General features: G+C 43.4%; 1 protein-coding gene across 3 annotated transcripts in view; it reads right to left on the bottom strand.

Annotated features, from left to right (window-relative positions):
- Positions 1-18,502, bottom strand: part of LOC115102814 (AN1-type zinc finger protein 3-like) — a 45,766-nt gene that overhangs the window by 3,263 nt on the left and 24,001 nt on the right. For 2 of the 3 annotated variants that reach the window (XM_065012887.1, XM_029623127.2), the window contains 4 exons: positions 16,433-16,473; positions 14,121-14,318; positions 8,145-8,213; positions 3,979-4,149 (listed from right to left, as the gene is read on the bottom strand). In XM_065012887.1, coding sequence (XP_064868959.1) covers positions 3,979-4,149; positions 8,145-8,213; positions 14,121-14,318; positions 16,433-16,473 — 479 coding nt within the window. Of the gene's footprint in view, positions 1-1,413; positions 2,001-3,978; positions 4,150-8,144; positions 8,214-14,120; positions 14,319-16,432; positions 16,474-18,502 lie in introns of those variants that run through there. The other variant, XM_029623128.2, reaches the window with a different exon arrangement.

Genomic DNA, 18,502 nt, shown 5'->3' with positions numbered 1-18,502 from the left:
GCTTTGTGGAGGGCCGACACAATAGAGACTCAATGGGGAGGATCGCTGGTGGTAGTGGCTTCACTGGCAATGATACTCAGGCAGCTTAGCTCCTAAGGACTGAGAACAGAGTATAGAGAATAAAGTATTCTAATGCTATCATACTCTGTTCTCAGTTCTGTGTTCACGAGAACACCAATGAGTACATCAAACACCGAATCTCAAATCAGTCCTAAGAAGCAACAACGCCTGTCTTCAATACTCTACGCCTGAAACATGTAATCACAAACCAATTCTTAGGAGCTAGGACTGACCTCGAGTCAGTCATTAGGAGGTACAACACCCACCTTCTTCAATACACTCCAGCCTGAGTATCATTGTCAGTCAAAGATCCCTGATCTCAAATCAGCCCTTAGGAGCTAAGCTGCCTGAGTATCATTGCCAGTGAAGACACTACCACCAGCGATCCTCCCCATTGAGTCTCCATTGTGTCGGTCCTCCACAAAGCCCTGGTAGCTGAAAGGAGTCTCAATAATACAGAGAGAGAGAGAGCGACTTGTTAGTTACGTTGGGAGTCTTAATGTATTCGTTAATATGCATAATGTTCCTGACAGCAACGAACACTGATTAAAGTCTCAGAGCGACAGCGACCGAAGCGCCCTTTAATTGAAGAGTGGCAGAGGCAATTATTAAGCCATGCACAGGAATGAATAAAGAAAGATGTGGTAGTGTGTGGGGTGGTGTGGTGCTACAGCGGGGCTAGCATGGAGCCGAAGGTAATGGTAGAAGAGGGAGTGGCTGATGGACGCAAAAGGGGAGTGGGATAGGGGAGAGCGTGGCTTGGTGGGAGTATGAGGAGAAAGAGGTTTGGTGACTAAAGTAACTGGTGTGTGTCCCTGAAGTGGTGTGTGTGACTGTTGTGTACATATGGACACATGCACCGTACACACACACACACACACACACACACACACCCTCTGACATGTAAAATGCTAACAGATGTACCTACTTGTGTTAACAGTTAACACAACTTCAAACAGAGCATGGTTAATATAAGATAAAGGTACAAAGCTATTGCACTGAAAAACGTTCACAGCCAAAAACAAAGCACAGCCAATAGATAAACGGATCAAGTGAGGTACTTCTACTGACAAACGGCAGGGAAAGCACTTTCTCGAGTGATAGTTAACTTTGCTGTGAAAATGCTGCTAGCTTTAAACAGAATGTGCCATCAATTTGGCCGCGAAGCATTCAGTCACTAACAGCGAGACGTGTCATTAAGCCATCATTAGAATGACACATTAAGTAGCCTACAACTACTGCTTTGTGGCTGAAATGATAGGCTTACTAACATGATATGATTGTTATCAGATACAGTATATATATATATATATATATATATATATATATATATATATATATAGCTAAGCCTTAGAGGTAGCTCATTCAAAGTGATTTAGACTATTGATTTGTACTTGCTGTTGACAACATGAAAATAGGGGTAGTCAACTATGCTAGTGCTAAATATTAGTAAAGTAGTTTAGCTGATTATCTGTGTCCGTCTAGTTGTCTCTAAGCTAAGGCCAATTAGAGTTGGTCCCTTTTAATTCAGTCAATTCAGGACGTGACCTGAAATTCCATTTAACCTTTTCTTAATATATATATATATATTTTAAACAGTTAAGAATATTGGAATTTCAGTTAACTTCAAGAATTCACTGCAATAAAATGGAATTTACCCCAACATTGTGGCCTATTTCTTTGAGTGAGGCCTAAATCTATGCTTCCTGGTTTTCAGTTCTAGAAGACGAGGGTAAAGCAACTTATGCGTCAGTTCTTAACTCTGATGAGTTGAGTCTATGTATGAAGTTTTATTTTTATGAAAAACAAGTTCATTAGCTCAAAGTAGGTTTCTTAAAACAGTATTACAGTTTTGTGTGTCAAGTACAAAATCTCAATCCAGTTCTAATGCTCCAGAGGAAAGTAAAGAAAGGGAATCGCTTTCTGTCCCGGAATGAGGCCTAAACAAAAGCAGAAATGTGCTGTTAGATTTGTATTACCACTGAGAAATATCAGTACAGTATTTTTGTCAAGTTTGAGTATATACAGTGCATTTGGAAATTATTCAGACTCCTTGCCTTTTTCCTAAATTTGTTACGTTACAGCCTCATACTGAAATTGATTAAATAGTTGCTTTACCTCAATCTACACACACTCCATAATGACAAAGCAGAAACAGGTTCAGAATTTATTAAAAACAAAAACAAAGAAATATCACATTTACATAGGGATTCTGACCTTTTCCTCAATACTTTGTTGAAGAACCTTTGGCAGCGATTATAGCCTTGAGTCTCCTTGGGTATGACGCTGCAAGCTAGGCACACCTGTATTTGGCAAGTTTCTCTCATTCTTCTTTGCAGATCCTCTCAAGCTCTGTCAGGTTGGATGGGGAGCGTCGCTTCACAGCTATTTTCCCATCTCTCCAGAGATGTTCGATCAGGTTCAAGTCTGGGCTCTGGCTGGGCCACTCAAGGACATTCAGAGACTTGGCCTGAAGCCACTCTTGCGTTGTCTCGGCTGTGTGCTTAGGGTCATTGTCCTGTTGGAAGGTGAACCTTCACCCCAGTCTGAGGTCCTGAGCGCTCCAAAGCAGGTTTTCATCAATAATCTCTGTTCATCTTTCCCTCGATCTTGACTAGTCTCCCAGTACCTGCTGCTGAAAAACATCCCCAGAGCATGATGCTGCCACCACCATGTTTCACCATAGGGATGGTGCCAGATTTCATCCAGACATGATGCTTGGCATTCAGTTCAAATAGTTCAATCTTTGATTTATCAAACCAGAGAATCTTGTTTCTCATGGTCTGAGAGTCTTTAGGTGCCTTTTGGCAAACTCCAAGCGGGATGTCATGTGGCTTTTCCAGAAGAGTGCTGCAGAGATGGTTGTCCTTCTGGACGGTTCTCCCCTCTCCACAGAGGAACTCTGGAGTGCTGTCAGAGTGACCATTGGGTTCTTGGTCACCTCCCTGACCAAGGCCCTTCTACTCTGATTTCTCAGTTTGGCCGAGCAGCCAGCTCTAGGAAGAGTCTTGTTGGTTACAAACTTCTTCCATTTAAGAAAGACACCACTGTGTTCTTGGGAACCTTCAACGCTGCTGAAATGTTTTTGTGCCTCGACACAATCCTGTCTCGGAGCTCTACGGACAATTCCTTCAACCTCATGGCTTGGTTTGTGCTCCGACATGCACTGTCAACTGTGGGATCTTATATAGTGGTGTGCCTTTCCAAATCATGTCCAATCAATTGAATTTACCACAGGTGGACTCCATTCAAGTTGTAGAAACATCTCAAGGATGATCAATGGAAACAGAATGCCCGAGCTCAAATTTGAGTTGTACAGCAAAGGGTCTGAATACTTAGGTGAATAAGTATATACTGTATAATTTTTTTTAATACATTTGCAAACATTTCTAAAAACATGTTTTTGCATCGTCATTATGGGGTATTGTGTGTAGATTGATGAGAAACATGCTTTATTTAATCCATTTTAGAATAAGGCTGTAGCCTATCAAAATGTGTAAAAAGTCAAGGGGTCTGAATACTTTCCGAATGCACTGCACTGCGTGTCAACAGAGGAATGTTAGCATACCTGCATTTGTATGAGAACGTGTGTGTGTGAGTGTAAGTATGTATGAGCCTCTGTGTTTGCTTGCATGTGTAAAAGTGTCCCATATGTTTGTGTAACCTTTATTTAACTAGGCAAGTCAGTTAAGAACAAATTCTTATTTACAATGACGGCCTACCCCGGACGACACTGGGCCGATTGTGAGAAGCCGTATGGGACTCCCAAAATCGTTCAGATGTTATACAGCCTGGATTCTAACCAGGGACTGTAGTGACGCACTGCATCTCAATGCAAGAGGCCTTAGACCGCTGAGCAACTCAGGAGACATGTAGGCCTATGTCTGTTTATGTTTTTATGAGTGCGTGTGTACTGACCACAGCGGCAGGAGCCGAGCTCTTGCTGTACCAGCTCCAGTTTGGTATGGCATCGGTGGCAGCGCCGGCTTCCCTTCTGCTTGGGACCCCCATTGGTAGATGACGACTCCTTAGACCCGGAGCCCACCCGTGCGCTCTTCTCTGGGGATGCGTCACTCTCTGACTCAGAGGCTGCTCGAACACAAAAAGAAAACACACACAAAAAGGCCACACAGATCCATTAAGAGTGTGTTTTAGTGAAGGGTCATACGCGAACAAACGGCTCTTTTTGAACAAATCTTCATGGTGAACGTTAGGAACCTAAACACATCGATGAAAGAGATGTTCATTTGGCTCGCTGATTTGCATACTGCCACTACTGCTTATTGAGGTCAAAACAAAGTTTTGCAGCAGATAACTTACAAAATAATTATAAGTCTAAGCCTTCGGTGGGTTCTAAGCTGACATATGTAATTTTTTAAAGATAGCTAAATGATCCATAGAATGACTATTAGCAATAAAATACTGAATTTCACCTTTATTATAGTCCAGTGAAATTAACATGATTCCAAGTGTTATTTCATAGATTTGATGTATTCACTATTATTCTACCATACAGAAAATGAAGAAAAACCCATATATATATATATATATATATATATATATGGGTTTTTCTTTATTTTCTGTATGGTAGAATAATTTCTGTATGGTAGAATTATAGTGAATACATCAAATCTATGAAATAACACTTGTAATCAGTGGTTGAAAAACTAGTTTTAATGACTCCAACCTAAGTGTATGTAAACTTCCGACTTCAACTGTACATACCCCAACAAGAAGCTATGGATTACAGGCAACATTTGCACTTAGCTAAAGGGTAGAGCTGCCACTTTCAAGGAGCGGGACTCTATACCCTCCGACAAACCATCAAACAGGCAAAGTGTCAATACAGGACTAAGATCGAAACGTACGATACCGGCCCGACGTTCGTTAGATGTGGCAGGGCTTGCCAACTATTACAGACTAAAAAAGGGAAGCACAGCTGAGAGCTGCCCACTGGCACTAGCCTACCAGATGAGACAAATAACTTCTATGCTCGCATTGAGGCAAGTAACACAAACATGCATGAGAGCATCAGCTGTTCCGGACAACTGTGTGATCACACCCTCCACAGCCGACGTGAGTAAGACCTTTAAACTGGTCGACATTCAAAAGGATGCAGGGCCAAACGGATTACCAGGATGTGTACTCCGAGCATGCGCTGACCACCTGGCAAGGGTCTTCACTGACATTTAACATCTCCCTGTCTGTAATGCCAACATGTTTCAAGCAGACCACCATAGTCCCTGTGCCCAAGAACACTACGTAACCTGCCTAAATGACTACCGACCCGTAGCACTCACGTCTGTAGCCATGAAATACTTTAAAAAAGGCTGGTCATGGCTCACATCAACACCATTATCCCAGAAATCCTAGACTCACTTAAAATTGTATACCGCACCAACAGATCCACAGATGATGCAATCTCTATTGCACTCCACACTTCCCTTTCCCAACTGGACAAAATGAACACCTATGTGAGAATGCTGTTCATTGACTACAGCTCAGCATTCAACACCACAGTGCCCTCAAAGCTCATCACTAAGCTAAGGATCCTGGGACTAAACACTGGATTCTGGATTCTGTACTTCAAGACGGGCCACCCCCAGGTGGTAAGAGTAGGTAACAAGACACCCGCCACACTTATCCTCAACACGGGGGCCCCTCAGGGGTGCGTGCTCAGTCCCCTCCTGTACTTCCTGTTCGCATGACCGCATGGCCAGGCATGATTCCAACACCATCATTAAGTTTGCTGATGACAACAATGGTAGGCCTGATCACTGACAATGATGAGACAGTCTATATAGAGGTCAGAAACCTGACCGTGTGGTGCAAGGACAACAACCTCTCCCTCAATGTGATCAACACAAAAGGAGATGATCGTGGACTACAGGAAAAGGAGGACCGAGCACACCCCCATTCTCATCGACGGGCTGTAGTGGAGCAGGTTGAGAGGTTCAAGATCCTTGGTGTCCACATCACCAACAAACTAACATGGTCCAAGCACACCAAGACAGTCGTAAAGAGGGCACGACAAAACCTATTCCCCTCAGGAGAATGAAAATATTTGGCATAGGTACTCAGATCCTCAAAAGGTTTTACAGCTGCACCATCGAGAGCATCCTGACGTGTTGCATTACTGCCTGGTATGACAACCGCTTGGCCTCCGACCACAAGGCACTACAGAGGGTAGTACATACGGCCCAGTACATCACCGGGGCCAAGCTTCCTGCCATCCAGGACCTCTATACCAGGCGGCGTCAGAGAAAGGCCCTACAAATTGTCAAAGACTCCAGACACCCTAGTCGTATATTGTTCTCTAGGTCCAAGAGGCTTCTAAACAGCTTCTACTCCCAAGCCATAAGACTCCTGAACAGCTAATCAAATGGCTACCCAGATTATTTGCATTGTCCCATCCTACGCTGCAGCTACTCTCTGTTACCTATGCATAGCCACTTTAATAACTCTAACCTCATGTACATAATTACCTCAATTACCTCGACACCGGTGCCCCCCGCACATTGACTCTGTACTGGTACCCCCTGTATATAGCCCTGCTATTGTTATTTATTGCTGCTCTTTAATTATTTGTTATTCTTATCTCTTACTTTTTTAGGGATTTTCTTAAAACTGCATTGTTGGTTAAGGGCTTGGAAGTAAGCATTTCACTGTAAGGTGAAACACCTACTCATGTTGTATTCGGTGCGTGTGATAGATCAAATTTGATTTGAGACGTGTTTGTGCCGTCATGTGCATTAGTAGCACAATTTCGAACCTTTTGACATTCGTTTTTACTTATGTTAACTTTCCCATATTGACGTTTTAAGTTTCGGCAAACTTTTCTTTGCGGATATACAATCATCGCAAATTGAATTATGGGGTGTTTCAGACCCGAAAGTGAACATCACTGTACACTTGCAAACTCGATCAAAAACAAGGGCTGAGGAGCTTACGTTAAGAACTTCCCTTGTTTTGCTAATCATTTGGATCAACTTCCAAGACAGTGACGGGGATTCCCCCAAGGGCATAAGACGAGGGTAAGTGGAAGAGGGTGTCTTTTATGAGTTTGAAATGCAGCCAGGGGCTTGATGATAAGTTGAATCAGGTGTACTACCTCTGTAATACATCAAATGCAAGGAACGGCTGAGGGTCCCCGAGGAGATGTTTGAGAAATGCTGCATTGGGCTAATTAAAGCATGTCCCCCATCACATTCTACAACAAAATAACAGACAACAATGATACCCATATACAGTACTTTAGTTCAAATGGTTGCCATTGACAAAATTAGTCAAGCATCTGCCAAGAAGTCAGTTTTAGGTCAGGATTTTTATCCTCCATCCCAGAGACGTTTCTTTCCTCACTGGTTCGGCTGTGGAACAAAGATCTTTGCTCGATACATTTCTGAGAACTTGGCCAAGTTGACCGGCGAATCTTTGGCATTCCCGATCGATTCCTACGCACCCATTATCCTATGGAATCTCTCTGGGTGCACCATGTAAGGAATAGGGTGCAATTTGGAATGTAGAAGTCCCTTTGGTATCTCCAGTCTTTCTGCCTTTTTAATGGGTCTTCTTTTTAGCGACGAGTGCCCTCAATGGAGGGTAGAAACATGTGATCTCCAGCATAGGAAGAGGAGTTCCTTAGTCGTTTAAGTCTCGCTGACAAATGTGTGTGTGCGTGCATGTGTGTCCACTCCTTAATGTCAACCTTAATAAGATAGAAAGGCCATATATTGCAGCCATATTACATAATACTGGAGCGCCTAAACTATGGTCACTTCACTTACTTGCTCACTGAAATGCGGGTGCAGTTTCAATTGCATGGGGAATATACTTAATGAAAACTACCTAACAAATGTGAGGTAGTCTACTTTCCCCATATCTCCCCTTATTGCTTTCAATTTACAGTCTACCTATCAGGTCAATTAACTCTGCCATTTTGGATCAATTAACAGTGGTTGATTCCAATTCCCTCCGACACCAGTCTCACTCCATTCCGGCTCCGTTAAGTCGAGTCGACAGGCCCGTAGTGGGAACACGGCGCCTGACATGGAAACCTAGTGTTAGGTCCGTCGAGGCGTAGCTACCTGAGTTGCAGGGCCGTTTTGTGGGGGTGGATACCAGTATGCCGTGGGCTGTGTCTGTGCTGGAGACTTCTGGAATAGAAAGGGGAAAAAAGAAAGAAAAGAGAGACTTGTGGTTGGTGCAATCCATCAACTACAAAGAGCAGACAGACAGACATGGAGGGTCAAGGTATGATGCAATCTAGTTATTTTCTGACTGTGTGTGTGTATATATATACACACACACACACACACACACACAGTGGGGAGAACAATTATTTGATACACTGCCGATTTTGCAGGTTTTCCTACTTACAAAGCATGTATGCTTTGTATCATAGGTACACTTCAACTGTGAGAGGCGGAATCTAAAACAAAAATCCAGAAAATCACATTGTATGATTTTCAAGTAATTAATTTGCATTTTATTGCATGACATAAGTATTTGTTCACCTACCAACCAGTAAGAATTCCAGCTCTCACAGGCCTGTTAGTTTTACTTTAAGAGGCCCTCCTGTTCTCCACTCATTACCTGTATTAACTGAACCTGTTTGAACTCGTTGTATTAAAGACACCTGTCCACACACTCAATCAAACAGACTCCAACCTCTCCACAATGGCCAAGACCAGAGAGCTGTGTAAGGACATCAGGGATAAAATTGTAGACCTGCACAAGGCTGGGATGGGCTACAGGACAGTAGGCAAGCAGCTTGGTGAGAAGGCAACAACTGTTGGCGCAATTATTCGAAAATGGAAGAAGTTCAAGATGACTGTCAATCACCCTCGGTCTGGGGCTCCATGCAAGATCTCACCTCGTGGGGCATCAATGATCATGAGGAAGGTGAGGGCTCAGCCCAGAACTACACGGCAGGACCTGGTCAATGACCTGAAGAGAGCTGGGACCACAGTCTCAAAGAAAACCATTAGTAACACACTACGCCGTCATGGATTAAAATCCTACAGCGCACGCAAGGTCCCCCTGCTCAAACCAGCGCATGTCCAGGCCCGTCTGAAGTTTTCCAATGACCATCTGGATGATCCAGAGGAGGAATGGGAGAAGGTCATGTGGTCTGATGAGACAAAAATAGAGCTTTTTGGTCTAAACTCCACTCGCCGTGTTTGGAGGAAGAAGAAGGATGAGTACAACCCCAAGAACACCATCCCAACTGTGAAGCATGAAGGTGGAAACATCATTCTTTGGGGATGCTTTTCTGCAAAGGTGACAGGACGACTGCACCGTATTGAGGTGAGGATGGATGGGGCCATGTATCGCGAGATCTTGGCCAACAACCTTCTTCCCTCAGTAAGAGCATTGAAGATGGGTCGTGGCTGGGTCTTCCAGCATGACAACGACCTGAAACACACAGCCAGGGCAACTAAGGAGTGGCTCCGTAAGAAGCTTCAAGGTCCTGGAGTGGCCTAGCCAGTCTCCAGACCTGAACCCAATAGAACATCTTTGGAGGGAGCTGAAAGTCCGTATTGCCCAGTGACAGTCCTGAAACCTGAAGGATCTGGAGAAGGTCTGTATGGAGGACTGGGCCAAAATCCCTGCTGCAGTGTGTGCAAACCTGGTCAAGAACTACAGGAAACGTATGATCTCTGTAATTGCAAACAAATGTTACTGTACCAAATATTAAGTTCTGCTTTTCTGATGTATCAAATACTTATGTTATGCATTAAAATGCAAATGAAATACTTCAAAATCATACAATGTGATTTTATATTCCGTCTCTCACAGTTGAAGTGTACCTATTGATACAAATTACAGACCTCTACATGCTTTGTAAGTGGGAAAACCTGCAAAATCGGCAGTGTATCAAATACTTGTTCTCCCCACTGTATAGATTTATTATTATTTATCCCCCCCACCCCCATGTATTTTTCCATGGAAGCATTTAATAGACTAATGTTGTTTTGTGGCCCTAAAATGTCCATTTTACATCTAGACATTTTAAGTTTGGCTAGAGTCACCTATTTAGAAGTGAAACAACACAGTTTTACAGTTCAATTTGTAGATAATTATATAGGGGTAAGGCAGCCAATGCTGAATCTGACTTACTTAAACTTTTCTAGACTTGCTGGAAGAGCAACTTGGCAGCATTAATCCTTTTCGTGACATATAAATGGTATCCAATGAATGGGATCCAAATTATCTTTACATTTGGCTTACTTAGCTACCTATGATATATTTTATTAGCACTTTTTTCTCCCCAATTTGTGGTATCCAATTGGTAGTTACAGTCTTGTCTCATCGCTGCAAGTCCTGTATGGACTCGGGAGAGGCGAAGGTCGAGAGCCACGCGTCCTCGAAACACGACCCAACCAAGCCTCATTGCTTCTTGACACAATGACCGCTTAACCCGGAAGCCAGCCACACCAATGTGTCGGAGGAAACACTGTACACCTGGCAACCGTGTCAGCCCGGCCCACCACAGGAGTCGCTAGAGTTCAATGGAACAAGACCATCCCTGCAGACCAAACCCTCCACTAACCCAGACGACGCTGGGCCAATTGTGTGCCGCCCCATGGGTCTCCCGGTCGCGGCCAGCTGCGACAGAGCCTGGACTTGAACCAGGATCTCTAGTGTATTAGACCACTGCGCCACTCGGGAGGCCCTAGCTACCTATGATATCTAATCTGTGTCTGACATGTCTTGGTCTTACAGAGGTCGAATTGAGGTTGAAAAACCAAGAGTCGATATGTGACTGACAAGTCAAGTATATTACACTAAATCGCTACAGAAATGCATTTTCCCGTTAATTTAAATGGGTCCCAGTCATGACAGATCACTATTTAAAGTGGACTGTAAACCACCTCTTTGTATACATAACCTGGGCAGCTCTTCCAGATAGTGGAAGATCTGCCCAGTACTCCAACTGCCTTCCTTTCTCCCACCTCTCTCTCCTATGTATGCCAGGACAGATATAGCCTGGTCTGGGCAGCTCCACCGTTGTTGCAGAAAATAGCAGATGTGTCCTTGGCAATAGCAGGCTCCTGGACTAAAGGAGTAAGTGTGTGTGTTTATTAAAGAAAGCAGACTGTGTCCGTCTCATGGAAACACACAAAAAGACACGAAAAATCTGTATTAACTGGTGGTCTAGGTACCACAACGTCTCTGACTTTATTGTGCATTCCCGGTTATGTTTTTTAAATGTACTATGTATATGACTCGTTTCAGGAAACTAAGTGTAAATCGCACTTCACTACTTCACAGTAGCGGCATTTGAACATAAACATTTATATTTTATCAAAATGCGTTTTTTGGGGCTGAAATGCCATCTGGAACGTTAACTCTCATGTGCTTTAATAACAAACTTGTATTCCATCCATAAATACGAATACAATTGGTCAATTACCAGCCTAGTTGGTTTAGCCACAGAAAAAGTCAGGAACCTTCCCGCTAGGCATGATTGGCTGAGATAATGGGTGGGCTGGACATGCTGGGAGATGAGTTTGGATTGGTCTGCCATGTAGCATGCTTCTGTCTATAACGTAAGCTGTTCAGCACGTCTTGACAGTCCTTTCTATCGCACTGTTTTTGAAAGATATAACATTGTCCATCAAGAACTACACAAGTTTTGCTACTTTTCTAAACCAAATTGATGCCCTGAATTCAGCAGGTGCTATCGACAGATCAGTTGAAAAAAGTGCTGGGCTAATTTCTGCACAGTGTGAACCGGAGTGACTTGACACAACGCTGGTCAAACAGCTACAAACAAAAATGGAGTTAAATGGTTCCAATCTGCCACAAAAGCGTTCATCCATGTATACGGGTAGGAATCTAGCTACATTTGCAGATAAGTTTCTAATTTTGTAATTTAAAGCATACTGTTAGATAACTAGCAAAAGTTGCTGGCTCGCTAGCTAACGTTAAGTGTATGATCTGTGAAGTAATATGATACGAATCAGGCTATAACTAACCATGTAAATTGATTCCTAAGGTTTGCTAGCTAACATTGAATGCTAGTTTGTTAGCTTTAGCTACCTGCATATTCATACTACAGCTATGACAATGTTTTTATTGGTAGTAGTACGAGTTGGGTTCGTTGTTTAGCTAGCTAGCTACATGTCTAAACAAGACTCTTCGGCCGGATTATTATATGACCCATCAAATTAGCCAAGTGTGTCTGGGTGATTACGGCCATTTCATGAACATGTGTACACGTCTTTACAATAGTGACCCATCCACTTATCTAGATTTGGCTGGGGGTTGGTTACAGCATTTCCTTCACATTACCCATCAACTTAGACAAGTGTGTCGAGTAAATATGTTTATCTGGACACTCTGTTTTTGATATTGCTACTATGCAAGTAACCACTTCACTGTATCGTTTACACCTTCTGTATCCTGTGCATGTGACAAATAATCTTCAATTCTATTTGATATAGGGTGTGTTTGCCACATAGCCTCACATGTGACTCCTTAAAGATATGGATGGGGCTAAAGCTTAAGAGTACGGAATGCCATTTGGGTCTTTGCATGTAAAAAAAAGATAAGTGTGACGTGTCAAATGAGCTTGTTGACCAATCAGGACCTGAATATGACTGCATGTCATGTAATAATTTAACGCGGTGATACATTTTTTACGTAGTTATTACTCATTGATTACACTTTCACTCATATGTCACAACGATTCATCGATATGTATGCTATTATGCTGGTAAACGCGCACCTACAGTGCTGGTCATTTTAAAAAAAGCTAGCTAGCTCATGATGCATACAATGTTCTTCCCCAAAAACATAGCAAAACGACAATCTGTTTCAGTAGCTATAGTTACCTAGGTGTCATCTAAAATAACCCTAATTTGACAGAGATCTGCTGAAATCACACTGGATGTATTAGACTTTAAAATTGCATTAGGGGCATACTTATTTCACTGTACAGCCTTATCTATGGATTGTGGATCAATGACATGGGGTATCAGTCTACTCATTGACACCCAGAGAACATTAGCGTTGTAGCTCTTATTGTGGGACTCTGAAAGAACTATGAATTGAGACACATTTACTGTCAACCTATGTGGATTGAACACTATTCCAAAGGAAAAACAACACTGCGTGGATGTTTTTGAGTCTGATAACTCTGAGGAGGACGTTGGGAAAAAATATATTGGGTAGACTGTTACCCCATTTCATTGGTCCCCAATGCTTGGTCCCCAATCCTTAGGTAAAGCGTACAGTGCAATATGAATGTCAATACACACAATAGACTGACTGGGGAGGGAATTTCATTCACAGTCCCGCGAAAAGAGCTACAAAGCTAATATTTGCATAAACTCTTCACAGTTGTGTTCTGTGGGTGTCACCGAGTAGACTGATACCCCATTTCATTGCGTGACATTCCAACCTTGTTTAACATTATCTAGTCTAAATATGGCATGATTCCACCAATTGTAACCTTTCGCATCACTTTTAAATAGGTACTTTTATTTTGAAAGCAAACACCAAATTCCAAAATTGTGACTAATCCTTATTGTGGCTAGCTTCACAACACATAACCTGGTCCAGCTATTTCTTTTCATGACCTGATGTTCAATTTCAATAGGCTAACAACAAGTGGCTACCTAGCTAATACCAGAAGTTGCGGCCTAACACAACATTCTACAATTAAACTGTTATTTTACATGCCAAATTAAAAGCTTATTTAACGCGCCAACGCGTTATTTGACGTGTATCTTTTTTGACACGCAAAGACCCAAACGGCGTTCCATATAAGAGGGTGTGAATGATGCTGAATGGGTATACAAAGAAACCTCCAGTAGGTGTACCAAAACATTCAAGAGTCAAGTTTATCAACTTCCAAATCAGAATTACTTCCCCATTGTTCCTCAACTGCAGTGTATGATATACCATTTTATAGCTTGGAGTCTCTACTTTTATCCAATGTAAAAAAAAATATTTAAAAAATGCACATAAGACCGAATCGAGGCAGTTGATCACACATGTATAAAAAAAAAAATCAACATTCCAAACTGCAGGACATAGGCTCCTGTCCTTACCATCTTGTTCAGGTAGAGGCGTGGCTTTTGTGTCTCTGGGCAACGGGTCCTCTGAGCTGACAGGCGCTGACGAAAGGGATTGGCTACTGCTGCTGCTTGATTCGCTATAGAAGATGACTGACTGGCTGTTGCTTGAGCGGCTTGAGCTGGGGGCAGGCTCTGGGGCACAGTCCTCGCCTGGCTGCTTCTTCTCAATGTCTGCGGTTATACAAGAGAGTGACTAGCGTGGGTGTGTGTTTGTATGTGTGAGAGATGCTGGATTCCAAAATAACTCCTACCCTCTAGACATTTCATTGTGAAGCGGAGATTGAAGTGTGTGTGCATGTATGTGAGAAAGTATGTGTGTGCGTACTGTATATGGTTACTTAAGCGTGTGTATATACATACAGTGCATTCAGGAAAGTATTCAGACCCCCTTTAATTCCCCCCCCCAAAAAAATTGTTACAGCCTTATTCTAGAATTATTTTAATTATTTCCTCTCCATCAATCTACATGCAATACACCCATAATGACAAGGCAAAAACACTTTTTTTATGTTTGCAAATTAATACATTTAAACATTGTAATATCACATTCACATAGGTATTCAGACCCTTTACTCAGTACTTTGTTGAAGCACCTTTGGCAGTGACTACAGCCTAGAGTCTTCTTGGGTATGACACGACACAAGCTTGACACACCTGTATTTGGGGAGTTTCTCCCCATTCTTTTCTGCAGATCCTCTCAAGCTCTGTCAGGTTGGACGGGAGCGTCGCTGCACAGCCATTTGTTGCTTAGTTAATTGTCCCGTTGGAATGTGAATCTTCGCCCCAGTCTGTCCTGAGTGCTCAGGAGCAGGTTTTCATCAAGGATCTCTCTGTACTTTGCTCTGTTCATCTTTGCCTCGATCCTGACTAGTCTCCCAGTCCCTGCCGCTGAAAAACATCCCCACTGCATGATGCTGCCACCACCATGCTTCCTCTAAACATGACACTTGGCATTCAGGCAAAAGAGTTCAATCTTGTTTTCGTCAGACCAGAGAACCTTGTTTGTCATGGTCTGAGAGGTAGTTGTCCTATTGGAAGGTTCTTCCATCTCCACAGAGGAACTCTGGAGCTCTGTCAGAGTGACCATTGGGTTTCTTGACCAAGGCCTGACCAAGGCCCTTCTACCCTGATTGCTCAGTTTGGCCGGGCGGCCAGCTCTAGGAAGAGTCTTGGTGGTTCCAAACTTCTTCCATTTAGGAATGATGGAGGCCACTGTGTTCTTAGGAAGCTTCAACTTATTTGGTACCATTCCCTAGATATTTGCCTCGACACAATCCTGTCTCGGAGCGCTCACGGACAATTCCTTCGACCTCATGGCTTGGTTTTAGCTCTGACATGCACTGTCAACTGTGGGACCTTATATAGACAAGTGTGTGCCTTTCCAAATCATGTCCAATCAATTGAATTTACCATAGGCGGACTCCAATCAAGTTGTATTAACATCAAGGATGATCAATGGAAACAGGATCCACCTGAACACAATTTCGAGTCTCATAGCAAAGTGTTTGTTTTTCAGGTATGCAAACATTTCTAAAGACCTGTATTCACTTTGACATTATGGAGTATTGTGTGTAGATAAGGATGTTTTATTTGATCCATTTTAGTATAAGGCTGTAACGTAACAAAACGTGGGAAAAGTCAAGGGGTCTGAATACTTTTCCCGAATGCAATGTATGCCTATGTGCATCTCCCCACGTGTGTGTGTGTGCGCGTCTGCTTGTTGTGCATGTGTTTGAGAGAGTAGTCGAGAAGTCACGCTTAGCCACACACTGCAGGACAGTATGGATCCACTATCCAGCAGTAGGTCTGTGGAGCGTAATGGTGGAGGATAGAGGGTTTCTCGTCCCTCTCCCTACCTCATCTTCACACAATCCCCCTGTTTACACAGCGTCACTAAAGCCACTCCATGCCGGCCACAGCAGCAGAGCGGGACACCAGCTTGTGACAACACAGCAGCAGGGAGGTGAACAAACAGATATACGTTCAGTCATGATGGCACTGGCACACATACGTGGGGTACAGGCACGCATACACGCACACTCACTCAGGCACTATACCCTCTTACATGCACTCAGACGCCCATGCTCACACACACACAAACTACACATTTGCATACTCACCTATGCTAACACACACACTGCAATTCACACAGTCTCTCCCACGCACGCACACCCTCTCCCCAACACACACAAATCTTTGGTATTGCTGCATGACTCAAAGCCGTCCACTTTAAACTCCCTTAAAGCGAGGGGAAAGGTTGTGTGAAGGGAGTTGAGTGGACCTACCCGTAAAACATTTGGAACAAAGGTTCATGGTTTTGCTGGACCTAAAGAGAAGAGACAATGACAGGTTAGAAAAGGAGGCCAGCCCATCACATTATTATTCATAGGACAGGTGTACCTCGGCAAGCCTGATCGCTGCGTTCAATATTTTATTTTACTTCATCAGTCTGGCATTCCTCCTTATAGAAACAGTTTGATACGATGTCTATAACAAAGAGAATTCTTTAAAACTAACTTGTCTGGGATTGGGTGGCCTTGAACCAACCAGATGAAGGCCTAATTCAAAGCACAGTGTTTAGCCGCATAGGATTTTGCCCTAAACCCACCTGAGAGGATGCTGATTGGACCGGTATTGGACTTATACGTGAAGTGAAACAGAAAGATGAACGCAGCAATCAGGCTGGTTAACCAGGCTGTAATATTGCATCAATATTGCCTACAATGAAAATGTCCACAAGAGCGACAGCTTGTGGGCCAGTTTTAACATTGGGCAGTGCGGTTTCCTTTATCTGCAGTTTAAAAATGTAAATGTCTTCAGTTCTAATCAACTTATTTGTCCACATGTAACACGACCACCTAACCAAATAAATCGTGCCACATTTGGTATATAAAAATGGACACCCTAAAACAACATGTGACAAATAGCCTAAATAATATAAGTAAATTCCTTCATTGTATCCAATCCATCATCCTTCACAGTGGACCTGTTTGTCCCTTACCTCTGCCAACTTCCTAACTTTAATCTACGACACTTCGCCAGCTAAAGAGGGAGGCTGGCTCGGCTGGTGCTAGCACATAGATCAAATACACCGCTGGAATGCAGATTAAAGCATTTATATATCCTAAACTTGAATGATTGCTCAGAAAACCAGGTGTTTTAATCAGCATTTGCTTACTTCAAATTTGACCTCACGCCGATTAAGATAAGCAGAGTAAGGAGTTTACATCACTATTGCATAATCTGCCTACTGCCATAATGAGTTTAAAATCAAATTATTACTGTGGATGTAAACGTACTCAATGGTGCAGCTGTAGAACTTTGAAGATCTGAGGGCCCATGCCACATCTTTTCAGCCTTCTTTCTCCTCAGACGTGCTGTCGTACCCTTTTCACAATTGTTTGGGTTTGTGTGGACCATGTTAAATTCTTAGTGATGTGGACACTTGGTCTTGATCTGCTCCATTACATCCCTATCGATGTGGTTTCATGTAGTCCATGATCAGCTCCTTTGTCTTGCTGGCATTGTGGGAGAGGTTGTTATCTTGGCACCACACTGCCAGGTCTCTGACCACCTCCCTATAAGCTACCTCATCGTCTTTGGTGATCAGACTTACCATTGTCGTGTCGTCAGCCATGCCACACAGTTGTGGGCAAACAGGGAGTACAGGAGGGGACTAAGCACACACCCCTGAGGGGCCCGCATGTTGATGGTCAGCATGGCAGATGTGTTGTTGCCTACCTTCACCACCTGGGGGTGGCCCGTCGGAATTCCAGAATCCGGTTGCAAAGGAATGGCTTCATTCCCAGAGTCCTGAGCTTGGAAGGGACAATGGGTGTTGAATGCTGAGCTGTCGTTAATGAACAGAATTCTTACATAGGTATTCCTTTCGTCCAGGTGGGTGACGGCAGTGTGGATAGCAATAGAGATTGCGTCACCTGTGGGGCGGTATGTGAATTGGAGTGGGTCTCTAGGATAATGGTGTTGATGTGAGCCATGACCAGCCATTAAAAGCATTTCATGATGTGAGACAATCACTTAGGCAGGTTACCTTGGCGTTCTTGGGCACAGGGACTATGGCAGTCTGCTTGAAACAAGTTGGTATTACAGATAGGGTTAGGGATAGGTTGAAGACACTTGCCAGCTGGTCAGTGCATTCTCTGAGTATATGTCCTGCTATTCAGTCTGGCCCTGTAGTCTTGCGAATGTTAAGCTGTTTAATAGGTCTTACTCATGGGCCTCCCGAGTAGAGCAGCTGATGTGCCACTAAAGCCTGGGGTTCGATCCCGGGATGTGTCACAGCCAGCAGTGACCGGGTGCCCCATAGGGCGGTGCACAATTGGCCCAGCACCGTC

This window comes from Oncorhynchus nerka, linkage group LG28 (assembly GCF_034236695.1).
Source record: "Oncorhynchus nerka isolate Pitt River linkage group LG28, Oner_Uvic_2.0, whole genome shotgun sequence".
Classification (NCBI taxonomy): Eukaryota; Metazoa; Chordata; class Actinopteri; order Salmoniformes; family Salmonidae; genus Oncorhynchus; species Oncorhynchus nerka.
Note: the sequence above shows the minus strand (reverse complement) of the source record. Positions and strands in the feature narration are given on the sequence as shown.